A 22283-nucleotide genomic window follows, 5' to 3' on the forward strand; every position below is an offset into this window, starting at 1 on the left:
TATTTTTTAACTTGCACTTATGGACAATAGTCCCATGTGAAAGCAAGGTTCTATAAACCAAATTTATTAGCATTTTTATACTTTTTCCTTAATGGCTTAGGGATTTTGATGTAACAACTAGGAATACCTGGCATTTTTGTTTTTCATAGTTTCAATGCAGGTTTTTTGTGGCCAATTTTAGCGATTATATATATTAGATATATATTATAATACTGACAAGTATTGCCAATTTTCAGACAAGTGCCATATATTTCTATTTGTCAGAACCTATTATTTCTCAATATTTAGTTCTTTCACTGTAATATGAACTTACATTTTTCTATAGTGCTCTTAAGTTTGCTTCCAGCAATGAAAACCCAGAAAAATTAAATTAGTATATTCTGAGGTTACATGGGAATTTTACTTCATGTGCTTTCATTTCTGGTCTATCTGGTCCTGCTGTCTGCTCTCAGGATTTTAGTTGTTAGATTTTTCTGGCTTTGTGTTGCCAACTCATGAAAGTCTGTACCTGAATTAAATTCTTACTTCTTTTAAGTTTGTCCTCTATTTTGGTTCTCGTAGCAGGATTCATTTACTTCTCTTCAGGCTTATTGCTGTTTGGTTCTTCCAGGGAAACAAAGTTAGGTTAATATTTTGTATTTCAAGTATACATAACTTCAGAGCTGTTCTTTGCATATAAATCTTTGCCTGTATTATGAAGTGCTAGTTTTGTCGGTGTTAAGTCTCATTTGAACTCTGTAAATCAATTTGATACCCACATTAACTTGGTATCGGATTGTTGCCACTGTTTTTTAATTTGCTGTGTAACCTTTTGTACAGTTAGTTGCTTCAGAAGTTTTTCTGTCGGCAGCTCTCTGTGTATGAAGTGTGATATGACCTGATGTTCGTGTTTTCTGTGGGTACATTTTGTTAGTCCATTAAGACTATTCATAGAGCTTTTTTAGGCTCTATGTTTTTTTCTTAGACAAACATGATACTCTTCTGCTTTTTGTCATTTGTCTTTTTTTTTTTCTTGAATGTTTTATCCAAACAGCTATATCCACTATATTTCCCCACTCTAAACCTCTGGAGGCAGAATGGACTATATCACCATTTCTCATGTGCTGAACTGCCTGAGTTTACACTGACGGGAATGAAGGGCGTGGGTGAACCTCCACTCTTCCAGCTGAGCCCCCGGTACAGAGGCTGACTTGTAGCTTAAATCTTAATAGGCACTTCTGCATTGGTCTCTGACCCTGGCATTAAGCTGACAGTGGAGTAAAGAACGTCTGATGATCTCCCATTTTGTTTAGGCCTCAGTCTGAAAATTTCTCAGTAAATTATGACCAATTAGCTGTAATGAAGTTTGTACTTCTGTGTTGGTCAAACCAAGCACAGAAGCGTTCTGCTTTCTTGTGTACAAAGGGGATTTGTGCCTCCCCCAGAACATCAGAGAGAATCATCAGTAGTTGTAAGAGGTGTTCAATACCAAAACATGAACAGATCTATGCCTTGATTACCCTGTAATGTTATATGCGTTACCAGCTACCCTTAATTGATGTTAGCAGTTCACTACAGATTAGATGCTGATTTTGAAAAACATATTTGACCCCTTTGCTTATGCTCATAAAAGTAATCTTGGTGTTGATTAGACATGGTTCAGAGTAAATATGGCTCTGTTATATGCCAACAAGCATTTTAGGATGTGTATCCAAAGAGAGCTTTCTAGTGTGTTGAAATGGAATTTTTCATTGTGCCACCAGTTCTTTGTCTCTCCAGAAATCAAGAATGTATGGGGTTCCTCACTGTTCTTGTCTGCACACCTTGGCACTCGTGGATTTGAGTCTTTTGAGGTTCCCTCCATGTTTGAGTAAATATGTATTTGTAGCACTGCCTACCCTGTCATGAGAAGAAATTTTCTTTGTTTCTTATATTTCAGTTCCTCAGATTTTTGTCATCTTTGCACCTACTGGGCTCATGTTGGCAAGCTGTGACTCTTGTTCACAGTTCTACACTGGCTAGAAAGTTTGTGTATCAGAGCAGGAACATCATGAGACCTTTTTTCCCTTCAGTTGTCTATCTGAAAAGATTAAAAATCTTTCATTAATATTAATTTAAAATACTTCTGAAATGTTAGTATTTTCAATAGTATTTTCAATATTATACTGATTTTCAGTGTTTATCCACCTGTCTCTTGCAGACTGACGTTAAAAATTAGTACATGCAAAAATAAAGGGTATGTGTCCCTTGTAATTACACGTTTGAGCTGTTGGAAATAATATGGAAGTGGTAAAGGAAACACTCTGACCACTTTCAGCAGTGCTCTTTTTTTGTTCTTTATGCATTAGCATCTTACTGGCATGGTTGCCAGTTCCTTTTATCATAATGTATCAGGTTTGGATGACACATAGTCATCAACATCTGTATCTGAAATTATTTTCTGATTGAAATTCCTAGTACCTCCAGTATCTTTTTCTATCACTTTGAGATTTGATGAATCTGTACAAGAAATGCAGGATAGTCGGTTCTTCCAAAGATCTGATATGTCTTTATGCATCTTGTTAATATGGCATATCCTACATAATTTCAGTAATTTTTGTATTTTCGTAGCATTTAGGGCAGAAATAGACCATTATGGTCTGTATACTACCTCCCTGCATAGCTCAGACCATGGAATTGCACCCATTCCTGTATTAAGCCAACAGCTTCTTTTACAACCCTCATTTTTCTATAATAATAGTAATATTAGTTTCAGTTAATTAGAAGTTAGGGTGGGCCAACCTTAGCAACTGTAGAGGTAGAGCCAAAGTTTTGAACATCATTGTTCCCACTCAGGTCTTGCTGCAGTAGCTGCTCCCCTATCCTGGCGGCCACAGGTACTTTGGCCATTGCAGCAGGGAGCTGGGCTGGTGAATGTGGAGCAGGAGGTGGCACTGGCCTTGGAGAAGGCATCTGGTGCTGCCCCAGAGAGCGAGGCTGCTCCTTGGGGTGGCTTTTCCCAGGGAAGGAAGTTGATAGTAGAGCAAGCCCCAGTGACTGCACAGCTTTATCAGCTGGTTCCTAACGCATTCTGCATGGATTAAGCTTTGCTTTGCTTACTTCTCTCAACTCCCTGGAATTTTATCCCACAGTTATTTTAATCACATAATCATTATACAGTATGAATAATCCCAATGTTCCTTAGTCCTTCCAGTGGTTCTGGTTAGAAAGAATTGCTATGTGCCTGCTTTAATCTTGCATAAAGTGAGGCTGCTGTTGAACAGATTGGTCCCACCTTCTCCCACACCTACAGCTGATGTTTTTTACACCTTTCTTTTGTGTTCTGTCGTTGCACCAAGAAATAGATTGAATTGGAACCTGACGCTTTGGTGGATTTTTTTCAGCTGGATCAGCTCCCTGATTCAGCTCATCTCTGGCAGCAGCTCAGACTTCTTCTTGATTAGAATGACTGTATAACCATCACCATATCTACCTTATTTAGGAGGGATTGTGTTTTACATATATACTTTTACATATATACTTGAGCTTAAAAACATCAGAGCAGCTGTAACTGGATCGTACCAAAAGTCCAATATCTTGTCTCTGACAATGGCAGTTAAGAAAGAGAATAAGAAGGCAAAAATGTATTTTGGGACTTCTCCCTACCTCTGACTGTTTGCAGCTGAGGGTGAATGTGGTGTCTGTGGTTTTAGTAGCCTTAATGGCTTTCTCTTCCCTGAGTTTGTCTCTTCTCCTTATTAGAAGTCCTCTTTGCTGGATAGTGTCTCTGTGTCTGCCTCAGCTATTTCTGGGAGTGAAGGTCTTTGAAGATTAACAATATAGACATACGATATTAAGTATTATCCATGTTTTTTGTATTAAAGGCATGTTTTAGTTTAATTGTGCTTTCTTGTATTTTAACAATGCTGTATTCTCCGACTTGAAGGATGGGTAATAACTTTGGGTTTCCCCAAACTGTCTCAGAAACTCCTTAGGAGTTTTAAGTATGCATTGTCTAAAGTTTACAGGGTAAAACAACTGCAACTATTATTGTCATTTAAACTACTATTTAGTTTTCATATTGCTAGATGGATTTCTTCTGCAGCCTAATCTTGTTTTGCTTTTGGTTGTATGCTACTGAATTAAAAGAAAAACAAAATCAAAACTAAGTATATGTTCTCATGCTTGTTATACTAGGAACAATTTAGCCACCAGATGAAGCATTAATTAATTAGAACGGTATCCCTTAATACCAAATGAATTTTTCTGCAGTCATCACACAAGACTTTTTTTCCCCTGTGATGTGATAAGATGTAGGGTGATGATTTTGCTGTTAATGTGAACACCTGTGCCAGTAGGGCAGTGTGTGAAAACATTTATACCTGAAAATACCCATTATACTTAAAGCTGGAGAAGTCTTTTGCTCTCTCAAATGTCATCATTTTTTGAAATATCTGGGGTGATCTGTGAACTCTTTACAAATTGTGCTAGCAAAGGAACTTGAATCATGTTTTTTAATAAATTGATGTGTCTCTCTTATTGGAATAACTAATTTTTGTTTCTGCACTCCTCTAATGATTTTTTTTTTTATTCTCATGTTCAATGTATATGAGTAGTTTTGATGCTTTGTAGCATCTCAGAACCATTCGTGCCCATGATTGGCCCAGCTTAAACAGACACAGCCCCTTGGAAATTGTGTAACATGTCAATTGTGAGAGATTAGCACCTACAAAAATTCTGTACCATAGTAGAAAACCTGCTTGGTATGAGGCCATTGAATGGTCCACCCATCATTTCTGAGGACTCAGGTGAGGAAATGCAGCTCTGAGCAGTGCAGATCTGCTGTGACAAGAGTGCTCGTCCTCAGTTGTTCCTATAAAATCAATCCATTTGAAAGAAGAATTTTTCCAGTACCTTTTATGCACATAAGTGTAATGCCAGTTAAATTGTGCCGTTCTAATACTCTTGTAAGAGAACTAAATATTTTTATCTTTCAGTAGTTTTTTCTCCCAAAAGGTTCCATATAATGTGTTACACTGATTTCCCCATATAATGATATTTAATGCCCATTCTACTGCATAGAAATATGTATTTATATGAAATGCCAAACACAGATCTCTGTATGGAGAGCATGAATCCCTTAGTTTTATTGGGAATAAATACTTCTAGGATTGTATTCCTTCCCTTTCTGTGCTTCAGGGGAAAAAAAAGTTACAGAGGTAGGCACTGCATAAAGCAGATTTCCCCATCTTTGCTTATGATGAAAAAAGAAAAAACAAGACACAGGTACCGTTACATTAAAGTAAGGCTTTTTAAAAAGAATCATTTGGGCTTTTCAGAAAGTGCTTGCTAGGTGTTAGAAAAGTGTGGACTCTTTCGTAATTTAAAATGACTGTCTTTAGAGGAAAAAGAATAAACTGCAGCTATTCAATCTACAGGTCTTTTTTATTAACCTTATATTAGGTTTTTTCAATGAGTGTATGTAAGACTTACTGTCTGCAATTTGGAATGCACCCAGTCATCTTGAAGTCTAATGCACAATCTTAAGTTGCACATACTTTTTCACATGTTAGGAACTACCTTCTCCCCAGTAACTGTCTGTGTAACTACTTCAGTCTTCACAAAATTTGACCTTAAAAGGCTTTTATTCTTTTTTAAAAACCTGCACAGATTCACTTAAAAAAACCTTTTACACAGAGGATTGTGTCTTTCACTACTTCCCTTTCTTTCCCTGTGTTCTTATTTTCAGTATACTCTAAGTTCTTCTCACTGTCTGTTAAAGCGTATTTTCTAGCTTTTATCTTCTCTTCAGACTGCTCTTTATACAGATAATTGAAATCTTTAATTTCATTGTGCTTTTTTTTTTTGTTTTAATAAGCTTCGAATTTCATTTGAGTAACTTTGGGTTTTTTGGACAAAGATGTTAGTATAAGCTTTGATTTGGGGGGGGGTTTCCCTACCTTTAATGGAAACATGCTGCACACCCATTCTAGAGTCATTTTTTGTTCTGTCATATTCACTGTAAATGAAGCATGTCCACGATCAGTTGTGTGAAATGGCAAATTATTTAAATGTGCTTTATACTTGATTTGCCTTGGTTTACAGTTGACTCAGATCTTACACTTGAACATGCACTTTGTATGTAGTGTCTTTTTGTTTTCACTTTGTATTAGTAGCACTGGTGCCAGATTGTTACTCAATTTAAATTGTGAAATAGCTTTTTCTGAAACCAACTTTCATTAATATTTAGTGGGACTGTGCTAATTTACACGAGCTGGCAAGGTATCATCTGCAGTTAGTCCCTCTGGTTCCTTCAGCACTTAATACTCCTAAATGTAGTAATGTTCTTGCAGTGAAGGAATACGAAATGGATTCATAGCTGTAAAGCCTCCAGGAAGTAATAAGATAACTAGCTTCATTATTTCATTCATTGCATCAGACTTCTGCTTTTACTGGCAATCTGAGCTGCTGTTTCTCTTCAATACTATAAAATGTTCCTATTTATCTTTTAGCAGACTGTGAGATGTGAAGGTCAATATATCTGTAAGTCTCCATGATTGATTTTAAGTTGTTTACTCAGACTATGGATCTATTCTGCTACTTGCTTGACTTTCTTTAAGCTTCTTATTTCTGTAGCGTTGTCTACTTGGCATATTCTTCAAATTATGCTGCATGGTAGTTCTTAAAACAGAGTCACCGGAGAGTTAATTTCTGTGAGATTTTCTTGAAAGCTGTTACGGGCTTTTGAAAATCTCTGTACTGATTATGTATTTGTACTATACATCATCTGCCATTTGCAGAAGACCTTGATTTTTCACTCAGTTCTCATAAGAATAGAAGCATTTTCAGATTAAAAAAAAAAATATATTCTTAAGGAGTCTCATTTTTGTAACGTGTACTTGTATGGACTTGTTATGCTGACTGACCCAGAGATGCGGTGCATCTATGTGTGCATATATATGTATATCTATATATATGTACATATATAGGTATATATGTGTATGTCTGTATATATATGTATAGCTGTTTTCTGACAGCAGGGAGTGAAAGGGGGTCGTGGGTGTTACTGGAGTAATCTTGAGGTTTTATCTATGTAACTGAGCTAGATAATTTTTTTACTTTGCTTAAAATTTAGTTCCAATACTCCTTGCCTCACTCCAATCGGGTAACGAAGATGAGAAGCTAAAGAGTTTTTTTGTGCCATTTCTCATTTATTGTGCTTCATAACCTTGTTGTCAGGGGAGCCCTTTCCCTTGTGCACATGCATTGAATATGGTGAGTCCCAAAAGCATGGATTTCCTGCACCTGGGCAGAGCGCTGCAGCACACGTACTGTAGATCTTGTGCTTCCCAGGAATGCTGAATTTATCATGTATTTCATGCACAGCATGCACGTGCACATTTCCATATGGTAAATCCATGCTCTCTACTGCATCTGAAGGTAAAAACATCTGGAAGCAGATGGGTACCACCAGAACAACTCATGCAATCTATTCCTACCATCTTTCGTAAGTGTTTTGCAGAAGTAGGCAACAAGACTCTTGTGGGGTTGAATTCTTCTGGTGAATGGAGCCCACTTGTAGCTACCTCCTTTCCAAAGAGCTGTCTGGTCCTTTCTTCCTCCTGTCATCGCATGTGCTTTCACTGCTATAGCAATTCTGTGTTTGGGACAGATGACAGGGAGGGGGCCAGGGCAGGATATCTCTGGGCAAGATGGTGACCAAATGTGGGTTGTTGCCCTGAGTTTGCTCTTTGCTTGTGTCTGAGAAGCTCTTGAAAACAGGGTGACTGGATGGAGGCCGCTAACAAGATAAAATCATCCTGGAGTGTTTGCTGTAACCTGAGGACTGTTGGTTAGAAATCCTTGTTTTTAATAGGAGTCTTTTTCTCTCTATGCATGTTTATGCAAAATAATTCCTTTTCTGGCAATGATTGCTTGTTGCACCATTTGCTACACTGTTGCCTGTTGTTTGATTTCTTTTTCACTCATATTCGACCTTTTTCCTGGTATTTGGATTACTGCTGTTTTTTCTTGGTTCAGTTGATACTTGTCTCTATTTTAGGTCTGATGTGTATAAGTCTTATTTTTTCATCCTAGTGTTTTCAGTTTTTATAGCTCTTTTCTGTTACATCAAAAGTCAACAGTTTTATTAAGTTCCAACTGTTGTAGCATATGTAGTCTGGCTTCATTATCTCCTGTTGCCTTAAACTGCAATCTCTCAAAAAAATTTACCAACAAGCATGCCAAATGTGCATGAGGGGTTGAATGATGTAGATCTGTGGGTGTGATTCGGATACACTGAAAATACCCCTCTCATTTTTAGGGATTAGTGAATACAATTTGTGTGACTGTACTGATGCCGACAGGTCAGGTGCCTGTATGTGACTCGTCACCCTAAGCTCCTCAGCCAGTCAGTGGAGATCTACTTAGTGTAACCACGAGCATTTTTAAGCAGGAGCCATCTCATCTCACCGTGCATACCTGCTCTAGACAGATGAATTATGCTGACAACTTCACTGAATGCTGACTATATATGTGTATGCATGTGTGCGCACACATACACACTATGTTGAGTATAAAGGGAGTGACTAGCTTGTGTGACTACATGGGCTGTGCATGTGAAGTTAGGTAAGATGAATCCTACTCAAACATCCAAAATGTTAGTTAAAGCTTTGTCAATCCCTGCTAGGTCCAGACAACATAGGAGGTAGTCTTTGCCTGCTATCCCTGCTCAGAACCTTCACTCCGATTTTGCTGCTTTCTTTATCTACTGCTCCCACTAAAGGCTCTGCATTGCCTCAAGTCTGGTCTGTGAGTCTTGAGATCAGCTGCTTGTCTTTATTTTTCTGCAAATTGCATTATGGTTCTGGGTTGAAAATACAAGTACTATATTAGATAGGACAGAGTGGGCCCTTAGTGCCCAAGGACATAGCATGTGCCTCACAATTCTTTTTGCATGAAGAGACAAAAAATATCAGAGGGGGGATAAGCTGCACTGGTGCTACGGTTTTGAGGTAGTACTGCAAAAATCAATTAAATAATTGTTTAAAAGAGGCAGAAACAAAATTGAAAGATATTCCTCTAAGTCTTTCCCCTCCACTCCCCTTTTTTTTTTTTTCAGTCCAGATGGGTTCACTGGCAATATTTATAGCACAGTCCAGAAACAGCTGCAGTGGTATAGCTGAAGGGGCAGTATGTTGTAGCAAGAAACGTGAGTAAGGCTGAATGTGGAAAGGTATCTCTCAGGCCAGCCTTGCTTCTACAGGGAATGTTTTATGTGAAACTAGGCTGTGGACAGCGCACAGATACTGGTGAACTAGTTATTAACACTCAGGAAAAGCATCTGAGATTTCCCAGGCTCAAAGAAGAATGTAGTAGACTTCAGAAACTGTTAAGAGATGTGTGGCAAGAGTGAGCAAAGATAAAGATATGGAAGTATTTCTGTGCAAGCCGTGGCACAGAGTAGGATTCTTCTGCCTGAAAAGAGGGGACCAGATGGAAGCATGGAAAATACAAATAGGGGGTTAAGGTTTGTTTTCTCTTCTTCCATAAGAATTAGGTGGCATCAAATAGATGTAGCAATTGGCAAGTTTAAAACAAAACAATTATTCTTTTTTTGCAGTGAATAATTAACCCTTAAGACACATTGCTGCAAGATGATGTCAGTATAAAACTTTCTGGTTCAGACAGACACGTTCATGAGAGAAGAAATAGGCTAGGTCTTAAAGGTCTGGGAGAGTAACTCAGAAGTATCAGTATATTCTTGTCCTATTCTTACGCTTTTCCCTATGTGTATAAGCCCTGTTGGGCAGGTGAACCTGTGGTCTGACCCAGCACAGCTGCTATTTTCTTCAGTGAAAAAAATAGCTGCTGGCAATTGCGTGTTATTCTGATATCTATGCTAACATAGCTGTTCAAACAAATGTTTTAAGTTAGTAGTTCACCAGCAGTCTGGTCGTTAAGCTTTGTCAATATTTGGTTTAGTAAATAATTTTTACATTTGGCTACATTTGGTTTTATGTGCCCTGGAGAATTATGATGATTGAGTAAAATGATTGATACTTACAGGAACAAGTCTAAATTCATGATGAAATAACAGTGAAGCATTCTAGATAACTGGTTTTGTGCGGCTGCTTCATGTTTCCTCAACTTGTGTGATGATTAATTTGAGGCCAAGACTTCCTTTTGAATTTCTTCTAAGTAGCAGATGGACCTCTTCATAAGATTGCTTCTCCTACTGTGCATGCATGTGTGTGTGTATTGGTAGACAAAACCTCTAAAAACTTAGTTTCCCTGGCAAATTGAATGTTTAGAGATTCACGCTGGTTGTTGAATAATGTGATAATACCGATAGTCTCATCCTGTCTTGGGTTAAGAACGAGTATAGTGATCTGTGTTAAACATGGAGTGTTTTGGCTCAGTTCAGAGTTGTGTATGTTTCTAGTACATACACAACTGTTTTCTTGCTGCTTCCCTTTTCTCATACACTTGCTAAGGTCCCACTGGCAATCAGGGAAGTTTGCACTTGGATAAGCTAGAAACTGTAGAGGGATTTTTCAAGATCCTGTCCTTATATCTACCAGTTTAGAAAGAGGCAACTTTTTTTTAAGAGGTTGAATTATTTGGATTTTGTCTTTCCCATTCATTCTTTTTCAGCACAGTTGGAAACAGGTTGCGTGGGGGGGTGGTGGGGTGTGTGTGTGTGTTTAGGATTTTTTAAAATCAATTTTATAGAAATTCATTGTAAACCTGAACTCCAAAATAAAATAATGCATTTGCAAGGTGTGCTCTGATAGCATAATCAAGCTTCTCTTAATGAATGCTGCCACATGTATGGAACAGTAAAATTTTTTTTTTCTTCATAAAACAAGTAAAACATAGTATTTGGTTACATTAAATATACACAATTCCTTACCTTCAATGTTTATGTAACTGAGGAACTTGGAATACTGTATTTTAGTGACATGAAAGGAAGCCATACTTGTCTTCCTTAAGCATGAAGAAGGACCTCACACAACCCTCTTGCTTTTCTAGAACAGTTTTTAAGCATCTCCATAGTTATTTTGTTTGCTTTGCCCTCATTGTTTCATTTTACCTACATCTGGAGTTTTAAAAATTGTGGGTCTGCACAGCTCTGATAGGGTTCTGTAGTCAGAACTGTAGGGTAAAGTCTCTGTATGGGAAGCAGCTATAGGCTTTGCCCTTGTATGTCTCTGCATTCCTTTCAGCTGATGTATATCTGCCATTAACTCTTTCTGATGCTGTGATTGCACTTCTGTTGACTGGCAAAATTCATTTAGTGCCCTTTCTCATCAAGCTACTGAGGCACATTTTCTCTCCCCAGAGATTAATACATGACAAATGACAAACATTCTTGACACCTGTATGCTTTCTGTCCTCCTCCCTGCTATTATTCATAATAATGACTGCGTGCTATGCCTGCGTATCAGTGTTTATAAAAATGTCTCCTGGCTACTTACAGTTCTGAGTGCAGTTTGAAACTATGACTCATCTTCATATACTGTGATTCAGGTGGCTTATTGACTCCCAAAAACTGTAAAACCAACTTCTGTGTATAATTTTTATTTACAAAGTATTCTTCATTGCATTCTGTCTTCCTGATCTATGTACAGTGTTTCTGAATGACTGATACACTACTTTGGCCTTTATAAATACTGAGATGTCCACTATGCAATATAAATTCAGTTTTTATCCCCAAGTGTTTCTACTCATCAGTTTTCTGGGAATATATGTTGACCATTCTGAATGGAATCACAGTATTTGGGGTTTTTTCCAACACAATTTTAAAACGGGATAAATACTGCAAGTAGAGTTTTGAGGAATGACAGTAATTTTAATTTGAACCTGTGTTTATGCAATTATAGTACCAGAAAACAATGCATATAGTTCTGTCCTCTAAAAAAATTGGTCCGGCCCCAACCCGAAAAAAAGGGGAAAAAATTCCGAAATTGGAAAAAATGTATAATTATAGAAAACAAATGCTCAGTTATAAAATTATATTCTGAAAAGAATAAGTCATTTGCCTTTAATAAAATACTTTTTAAGAGTCTCTATACAATTATAGTACCAGAAAACAATGCATATAGTTCTGTCCTCTAACAATATTTGTTCTGTCTCCACCCTGAGAGAAGGTGTATAGATTTCTGAATTTGTACACATGTATAATTATAGAAAACAAATGCTCAGTTATAAAATTATATTCTGAAAAGAATAAGTCATTTGCCTTTAATAAAATACTTTTTAAGAGTCTCTGATAAGTATTCTTTTTTTCTTGACAGTCTGTGGTGGACGACTGGATTGAATCATATAAACAAGACAGGGACATAGCACTTCTGGATTTAATCAACTTCTTTATCCAGTGTTCAGGATGTCGAGGTACAGAACGTTGGAAACAAGTTGTATAGAATAAATCTGACAGTTATACAAACGTGTATTAGTGCAAATGCTGGTAAAAGATGTGGGAGGCACATGGATTGGTACTCCTCATATGCATGGTTTATGTAGAAATATTGTCTACGTTCAGGAATAATTTTATTTAAAGCTTGTTTGTCAAGGGCCTACCCTTTCTTTTTCTCACTTTGCTGTCATCCTAAAGTGTACAAATCCTCACAGAGACATTCTACTCGTCAGCAAAAGGAGACAAAAGATCTGTTAATCAAGGTAGGCGTATCTTTACTTCCCCTTTCTGTTTCTTCCCTTTTTTTTTTTTATTACAAGAATTAGTAGGTGTAGCTATACCTTAACTTTGCTATTTTTCTTTCTTTCTAGGAAAATGATGGGTTTTTTTTAAACTGAAGAGGAAGGAGTCAGGCTTCAGTTGACTTTGATTAGCAAGAAAGATTTCTTCTGGATGAAGCACCAATCTTATTTCTTCCTCTGTAATACTTGATCAAGTCAGCAGCAAGCGGCCTGCCTTTTATACCCTATTTAAGCAGTCTCCATTACCAGGCATGCGGCAGTCAGTCTTTCTAGCATTCTGTTGCCACACCATACCTTCTAATGAATTTTTCATGTGTTGTCTTTTTTCAGTTAACTCAGCCTTGAAAAGAGAGAAAGACAGAGCTCTGCTCTCTCTGTAGCACCCAGAACCAAACTATTTACTGTTTCCTGATGCTTCCTATAATTTGCTTTGAGTAGAATTGAAAATAACCCCCAGTTCAGAAATTCTTTTTCTTCATTTTGTAACTCATATGGGAATATACCTTTAGACATCAAATGATCTGGGTAGAAGTCCCTTTTCTTCCTTCTTAAGTATAAGGTGAAGTCCCAAGTACAATTAAAAGCATCAGAGAAAAGAAATAAGAGCTTGTCAGCAGCTTCAGCAACCCTTTTTCATAGCTTAAGGAAATAAACTTACTTTGTGGATGATAGGAAAGGCTGAAGCTCTGGAAGCATTCTGTGAAAGGGCCGAAGCTTAGGGTTTAGATTAGCAGCCTGTGTCAATGTCTGTACTGTTCACACAGATTCCCTAAAATATTTTTCAGACTTGTTTGGCAGCTTATGTGAAAGTAGTTGTATTCTGTGCTCTTTTTTAACACTCTCCTAAAGGTATATATGAAAAAAACCCCACAAGCTTCTTTCTAAGAATTTGGGCAGCATTAAACCAAAGGGATCCTTGGCCATATGTTTTTATTCTTGTTGATGGTGGAGGTATTTTGGTGGAGGCATGTCATAAATATATCTTCATTCCCCTGCTGCTCTCTAATTTCTACTTCCTTTCTTTCTCCTTGTTAGAGAAAGCAGCACTCTTATAATCTGAGAAGATTCGTATTTTTTAAATGTCTTGTTACTGACTGACACAGGCTGAATGCTCACTGCAACCATATGCTGCTGAAGCAATTGCTTCCCAGAAAAGCTTTCTGTTATTGCCTGTGAAGCAGCAGCGCTTCAAGTGGCTGATGTCATTTACTTTTTTCTTTTAATTTTTTTTTTTTTAATGGTGACTTTCTATCCATTTTCAGTACTCTGCTTTGTACCCTTAGGGATATCTCTCTGCTGAACTTTCTTTAGTAGCCTTCTGGTTCCAAACAGCAATGATAGGAGAAAGAAAGCAAAAATTACTTATCCCCTGAGTTATAGTGTGTTTGGGGGATTTATTTCTGTGTTGGAATTTTTGCAGTGGGTATAGTAACAGCTGTAAACAGGGTTAAAATCCTGGCACACAGTTCTGTTCTTCTAATTTCCAGTAACATGCCTGTTTTCTAGAATAAGTAAAAACTTTATCAGAAGAGATTTTACCCCACTTAGGGTAAAATGCATACTAAGCTGTCCTTAATGGAAATGAGTTATGGAAATCTGGGTATTTTCTGTATTCTGTGAGGAAGACCAAGTTTCTTTTCATGGGAAGGTTATGACATTTTTACTTCCCTTTAAAGATTTTGTTGACATTCTTGATTGTTTCCATTTCTGATAAATAACAGCTCCTCGTGGATCTTAATGGCTTCCTTAATATTTCTTAATTTTCTTCTTTTCAGTTTGCTCCACTAACATTGTCTCGGATTCTCCAGCCTTCTTTCCCAATATTGGATCTAAATGCTTATTGATAATACATCTAACTTTGTGATCATTAACTGGAAGGGAGGATGACAACTAGCTTGGGAAGAGTTTCCTCAGGAAACTCCAAAAGTGTTGCTAGGTTTAAAAATCTACCATTTTAATAGTGCTTAGAATTATTTTATATCTAAATATATGTAAAGTGCACTTAGCATGACATTTCTTTCAAAAGTTTTAAGCAGGTGAAGAGTGTGTGCCTATTTTCTGACTTTAATCAGAAATCATTTAGGCAACAAACTGTTTTATTTAGCAACAGGATTGACCCTGATGAAAATACCTTTCTGTTTAGAGGAACCTTGATTTTTATATATTTATCCCATTCTCTTGGGCAGTGCATACGCTTAGATGAACCTCTTAGCATCCTCCAGCTTTGCTTAGAGATGTTCCTGAAACGAGAAGTGATCTATTCTAAATATGAATAAGCAGGCATGCTATGTAAATTATTAATACTAAAAAATTGTAAAATTCATGTATTTTGCAGGCAAACTTAAAAGATCTGTGCAACTTAAAATTGAATAAATATAAACCAAATATTCAAGCATGTCTGTCCTTTTGTCAACTCTTCTGAGTATCTGTTTAATCAGTTACTTTCTACCTAATGTGTTCTGGTTCATACAGTAATGTCCATTAAAACATGAGAGATTTGGTTTTTAGCATGACTTCAGTAATCTTTCTGGATTTTTAAAGGATCGTTTGGTATAAATTAGAATTTTGTCCTATTGAACTACCAAAAGCATCTCAATTCAGTAATGATGTTTGCACGGGAGTTAAATCACCTTTCATGCCATCTTTCCACTAGTTTGCCTGCTCAATCTGTATGTTTGTTGCCTTTGCTGATTTTGATTACAAAGAAGTGAAAGTAGTTTCTTAAAGAATTTTTCCTTTATCTTGCTATTTTTTTTCTTCAAGAATAGCAACAAAAATCCCTGCCTTTCACAGTTTGTCTGTGTAGTCTTCTCCATGATGTTACATTGTATTTCCGTGACAGAAAAATGGTTAACAAGGACTGATAAATTCACCTATTCACTTTTTGTTTCCTACCCTTTTAAAATGCATTGCTGCTTCTAGAGGGAGGATCTTGTTATCAGTACCTGAGAAAGATGAAAAAGTTAGTTTTAAGATACTTTTTTCCTGGTAAAACCAGCAAATAAATGCTGTTTCCAGTCCTTGAAAAAAATAGGTTTGTTTGGTAGTAGGTATTTATTTTCCATGGTATTCACAATCTATAAAGCAGGTGGTGTTTGTATTAACCTTCTTACTTCTCTGTCAGGAACTTAATTTAGGGGTTTACGTTTTTAGATAACAGGGAGCTTTTTGAATTTAGGTTGTTGTAATGATAAACAGATTTTTCAAATAACTTTCACTTGGCTGGGGGTTGGAAGTGTATCCATACTACTGAGATTTCCGTTCCAAATGTTGTAGTTTGGTCTGTAGCATTGTGGATACAGGCATCCTTCTCTCTTGCTGAAGAGTAGCAAGTCAGTGTTCAGAGTTTTCTGGGTTTTTTTGACAGCTCTTTTCCACTGCTTTCTTCTTTGTAGGAAGACATTTTTGCCTTTTTTTTCCTTTTTTCTTTTTTTCTTTCTGCTTTTTTTTCTTTTTTCTTTTTTCTTTTTTTTTTTTCCTGAACACTTACGTAAAGCACAGCATAGTATGCCAAGATCTCTGAGCCTAGTTGCAAGCAAGCTGAAATGTCTAATCAGCAATATGCGTGCCCAGGTCCCAGAAGGATTATAACTGTGTCAGTATGATGCTGCATCTGGGCTAATTAGCTCTGCCTCTCAGACTGTGTAATTAGCTCAGGTATCATGCTCCGCTGCTATGACAACCAGGCTGTTTCCATTTCTGGAGCTCCATGGATTTAGAGCTGACTTGGGTATCTGCATTGCTGTCTGCTTTCGCCTTCTGTTGTTGATATAAAACAAACAGAAAACCTCACAAGCACTCTGACCTTTCTACATTTTAAAGGTGGAGAGCCATGCTTGTGGAATAAATTTTTTTTCTTCTAACTGGAAGCAATTAGTGGTTGAAACTCTTCAGCTGTGAAGGACAAACCAACCCATCAAGTGCATGTAAGAAAAGAAACTTTCTTTTGCAGGGAAAAAAGGTCTCTCACATAGTCGAAGAGAACTACTTGACTGCTTTCAAGTATATAGTGAAATTATTCCCATTCTTTCTCTCCCATCCTTCTCCTTCACTCTCTTTGCTGATAGGTAATCCAGAAACCTGTAAATTCTTAAGCAGATTTTCAGAAGTGGTTTGAGCACTGCTTCCACTGCTAGCCTTACCTCTATCAGACAGCTCTGAGACACCAGTTACTGACAAAACAAATCTGGTGGAACTCCCTTACTGTAAAATTCTTAGCAGTGTTGTAGCCTTCTCTGGATTGTAAGGAGCTCTCCCTTTAAGTAGTTGTGTGATTTGGCACACTGAAGTTGTTTTTAGGAGTAGTTGGTGAAGGAAGCAGTGAATTTCCTTTATATGATGTTTCTTGTATCTTATTTTTCCCCTCAAAGTCTTCACTTTATGTTCTTGTGTAGAATCAAATGTTAACGAACATAGTTAAAACTGCCACCTGTCAACCTTGATTGCTGGTGTTGTTTAGGGTTGGGTTTTTTCAATTGTGAGTAAGCAGGAATCTGTGTATGAACTTTTTGCCCAGTGCTTAAAGCGGGACATCTTTATGGAATTTTTCCTTGTGAATCAGACACTTGGGGATCCATGCTCTCTTCCAGCTTGAGCTTTGAACATGTAGTTGTTCCTCACCTATTCTAGTAAGATCCTCTGAAAAGTTCTGTGATTGAATGGTGCAAACTGAGTCAACAAGTGCAGGATTTAGGAGTTAGCTTGCCTGAATGCAGGATGGCATGCTCATTTTGATTTTTATTAATGTTCTGTGCCCTTAATTAAGGGCAAGCTAATAGATTTCTGTTTTGCCAAAGGCAATTGAAGGCTAAAACCAGGAAAAAGCACCGTAAAGTGGCCAATGTATGGTCTGGCAGAAGAAATGAACAAGCAACTGCTTGCTTTGCTGTTGGACAGGATTTCAGAAAATAAATTAGCCAGGAAATAGTGTTATTTACTCTGATTAATAATATTTTAATAGGCAGTATAACATTGTAAATAGAGTAATGGTTTGAAAAAAATTAGTCTTTTTGTCATTTATTTGTACACAGTTTTGTTTTGTGATCAATGAAATAATATTGCTCTGTACAGATGGATGTTATTGATCATGGAAAGAAGACTCCTTGATAAATAAAATTTCCTGCAAACGGTCCTTTTGTAAGGAACTGCAAATTGTTCATGAGAAATGTTGCTGCCTTTAGCATGTGTTAAAAAGCTTTGTCTTCAGTCATTCATGTATTATTAAGATAGTGATATCATAAACGTAGTATTTTGAACAAATCAGAAAATAATGCTATTCATTGCATTGGAGCCTGTATTTTCATTAGGGGAATAAAATATGCTTTCTCACAGTTTCTTCAACAAAATCCCTTTTTTAGTGTGTGAGTTTAGGGGAGAAGTTGCAAAGTAAAGGACTAATACACGTTAAAAAAAATTGATGCTTACTCATACATGATTTAAGTCATAGTAATGTCAAGGAATTATAAACTATTTTGTATGCATAGTATACAGAAATAAATAACTATATAACTATATAGTTATAACTATATGAGGCAGTTAAAAACATGCTGTTAACCACATTCAAAAATGGGAAGGTAAGACTGAAAGATGGAAATGACTTAATTTTAGTTTCACGCGTGGTGTAGATAAACCAGATCTGATCTTTGTACTTCTTGTTTCTGAGCCTTGAGGTCATTTTTACAGTGTGTTTATCTTGAAGTGAAAGCTTCTAAAATTCAAACTGAAAATAAGATGCAAATTATTAACTGGTTTGGGTGAAGATAAATCAGATTACCAGAAATGCATGAAATGTTTCATCAGTTCAGTTCTTTAAATGAAGATAGGTAAGGTTAAAAAGTTCATATGAAACACTTGACAATGATTGTGGTTACATAAAAATCAGTTTTTTGTGAAAAAGTACAAATGGTTGATATTTGTTGACATTCTTGAAACTAAAGCTTTCGTTTCATTCTGTATATCGTTTTTAAACCAAAAAGGTTTTCAATATTTCTTCCTGTTTGCTGCTGAATGATATCTGTGCTTTTCATCTCATGTACTCTTTCTTCCTTACTATTTTTTTTCTATTCTTCAGCTCTTAAAAGTTTATTTGGCTATGGGAAAACAGCTACAGATTTTTGTTGTTGTTGTTTTAAGCTTTGCATCTCCCTAACTCTTCTGGAGATGGGAAGCCTTGAAAAATGAAAAAAAAAAAAAAAAATCAGATCTGAAAGTGTAAAAAAGATATGAAATAGTACATCACATCTTATAGCCACTTGTGAACTAATGGCATCTTTTTCCCAAATGGTGCATCCTACTACTTTCAGAAAACGAGTGGGGGAAAAAAAAAAAACCCAGGAATTTGCTGACCTTTCAGTACAGGAGACATGAATGAAGGGCACACTGTTCTGTGGTTTCAAAATCTGAACGAAATACCTGCTGTGTTGAGGTCTGACTTCAGTCCCAAGATTTCACCCTATGAATTAGTAACAGGAGCAACAGTAATTTAAACCAAACTTTTTTTTTATTACTCTCTACCTGAATATATTGAACTATTCATGTCTCAAGTATGACAGCAGACCAAAAATAAGCTGGCTTAAAATCAGCTATTAACTAATTTATTAATATGAATTAATATAAACTTTCAAATAACTTAAATTTATTGAATTAATTGATGGAACTTGTGATACTAGAATACTTTAGAGCAAATGTATAATATAAGGAAAGACAAATTACCTTTTAAAATTGTAGTCTAAGAGCAAGTTCTGCACTGCCAGTTCTGTATAATACGTTCACATCTCTGTTGAAAGTGAAATCACTCCTTGTAAGCATGGAACAAAGTCTATGTTCTACTCCTGTGTACTACTTAGTAAATTCATAGCTTGTAAAATTATTTTTGGCACTGCTCATTGGAGATAGATTGTGTAAGGCTTTCAAATATTACTGCTTGTTTTCTATTGTATTCATTTAATTACATACATATCGATCTGGAAAATGGTACTACTCATGTGACTACAAAGTTACTGTTTGAGAAGTCTCTCTCAGATCGATGATGCTTTAATGCTACAACTTTTTAAGAGAAGAGTGATAAACGCTTCTTGGTGTTAATGATTCAGAACAGTTGGTGTCTTACTAGCCAGATCTGTCATTTCCTCTTTGTTTATGCTTAGTTTGTTTTCTGTATAATACAAATTTGTTACAGGAGGGACACCTCTGTACTAACAGATAAGAACATTAGTTTGATTTTTGTGACAGTATTGTTCTGACTTGTGACAAATCATGCCTCTGTATGAGTTTGTCTCTACCTATGTGTTAGATGCATTGCTGAATTTTTTTTTTAGGTGACATAGATGGTACTTTCTGTGAAGACAGGAACTAATTATGAAAAGCAATCAAATACCACTAGATCTTAGCACTGTCTTACTCCATTACAAATAGGAAGGCTCCTCATGTCTCTAGACTTTCCAAAGATGCAAATTCTGCTGAAGGTTGAGTCAGACTTTTTCCAGACCAAGGGTAGGAATTGAATTCCAAAAATGACATTTCTCTTAGCAAACACTCTAATTACAATTCTCTATCTTTTGCATTAAGGAAGCCATAGATTTATTAAGTGCAATGCTAGTACATGCTTCAGTAATTACTTTTGAAGAGAAAAAGACAGGGATGATTAAAAAGGTCTATATCCTAATAAAAAAGCCTTATTCTGTGGCACAAAGAAAGTGGTTAAAACAAATCCAATATTCTCTTAATCTGCAAGCATTCAACAGTAGCTGGATATAGAAGAAAAAGAGCAACTTGGGTTTCAAAGAAGATACATCTAAATTTGGCAAAAGCGGGCTCTTAAGCAGATACAATCCTGCTCACATTCCACTACTACCGGCTTCATTCTCTATTTATATCAATCTGATCATATTGCCTCAGTCGTCTTTAACCTGAACCATGACCAGCTGAGCCTTACAATTTTTCACCTCCTTCTAACTGGAAGTTATGGCATTTTCTGGCACTGCTAGGGTCAAATCCATTACAGGGAAGACTGGTGTAAATGGCATTTACCTCCATGTTGTCGTCTTTTCCTTATTTGCATCGAGCAAGAAGGATGGTGGAATGTTTTTTGGGTACCTGGAAGGGTGAAAAAGGAGGTTGTACAAAACTATTATCTTGCAGGAACAGTGAGGAGTTCCCTTGCCAGAAGTCTGTACCCTTGTTTAAATAAGGAACTGATAACCCCTAGCAAAGCTGAACCCAGTTCTTGGGTAACTGTCATCAACTGAGAAGTGAGCAGTAGAGAGTTTCACACTTATTTCAGTTAACACCATTAGCTTAAATTTCAGTTTAGAACAACTGGTTTTCATACTCTCCACCTGTAGCATTGGGTCCTGGGTATTTCAGTTCGAAACCGCCTGATTTCATAAAGGGATGAACTCAAGAATTATGAGGTTAAAACACCTTTGACTGATTAGAAAGCCTTTTCTCTCAGGAGTAGTCTGCAGAGTTTAATGGGCACCATCTGTTGTGGAAGTAAGCTTCTACAAAGTTGTAACATCATCTTTTGAAATACCTTTAATGTAGTTTGTCAGATTTACCACAATCTCTACTATTCGTTTTGTTTATTTCATCATTATTGAAATAAGTGTTCTGGGTAACCTGTAAGTTGTTGTGACTTAGGAAACTGTGATAATAGGAAAAGGGCCTAGAAATACTTCTAGCAACTTTTGGGAATGAAAACTTACTGTAGATATATTTAACTACATTGATATAGCCAATAATGTTGTTATTGGAAATAACCTTTTTTTTTAGACTCTAGAAATTATCAGATCCCAAAATTCTCAAGGATTAAACCACTAAAACAAGTTTTACTTCAGATCTAATTTGGTATGACAAGCATACATTTCCTATTGGCTATGTTTATTCCCAGCACAGACTCCTGGATCAAGATTATTTAGCCAACTATATGAATTGAACCATGAAGTAATGCAAGTAGCTCCGTGATAAGAGGTAGCGGTGATAAATTTCTGAGATATAACCAAAAAATGATGGTGGTTTAAAAAGAATTGCTATGAAGTGATTGTTCTTGAAATTTAATAAAACCAAGTAGCAAGAAGTTCTTTAAAACTATTGGGAATAAGACACCTGCCTAAAAATTAATCTGCTTGGATTATCAATGTATAGAAAGAGCAGTCAATGAATACTGGAAGTTTCAGAAAGACTAAATGATTTATTTTGTATCATTTCTTACCACAGGTGATGATGGATAGGTATCTCAAGCAAAAGGATACTAAATACATAAATGATCACGGGAGATGTGGTGTATGAGAAATGGAGGTACATATTTGAACAGAGGGCCGTTAAGAATTTGCACAGTTTTATCTGAAATGCAGCAAATTCTCTGTCAAGCATTTTTAAGGGAAGTTGTGAATATTTTTGTAACTTACATGCTGCAGCTCAATCAAATTACAGTTTTATTTTAGTGATTGAATTGAGCTCCTATTTACACAACTACACAGGGCTGTAAACAGGGTAACTACAGAGTCCCTCTTACCAAAACTTTCTCTGTCCTCCAGATGCAGAACCAGATACAGAACCAACCCCTCCACCTGCCATCTCCCCGCCCCCCCCCCCACAAAAAAACA

The 22283-nt window shown here is 36.5% G+C and overlaps 1 protein-coding gene across 1 annotated transcript in view; it reads left to right on the top strand.

The window, feature by feature from the left end:
- Positions 1-22283, top strand: part of STAG1 (stromal antigen 1) — a 157834-nt gene that overhangs the window by 21386 nt on the left and 114165 nt on the right. Inside the window, exon 4 of the mRNA XM_009284948.2 lies at positions 12258-12354. Coding sequence (XP_009283223.1) covers positions 12258-12354 — 97 coding nt within the window. The remainder of the gene's footprint in view (positions 1-12257; positions 12355-22283) is intronic.

Source organism: Aptenodytes forsteri, unplaced genomic scaffold (assembly GCF_000699145.1).
Source record: "Aptenodytes forsteri isolate BGI_AS27 unplaced genomic scaffold, ASM69914v1 Scaffold679, whole genome shotgun sequence".
NCBI classification, from domain to species: Eukaryota; Metazoa; Chordata; class Aves; order Sphenisciformes; family Spheniscidae; genus Aptenodytes; species Aptenodytes forsteri.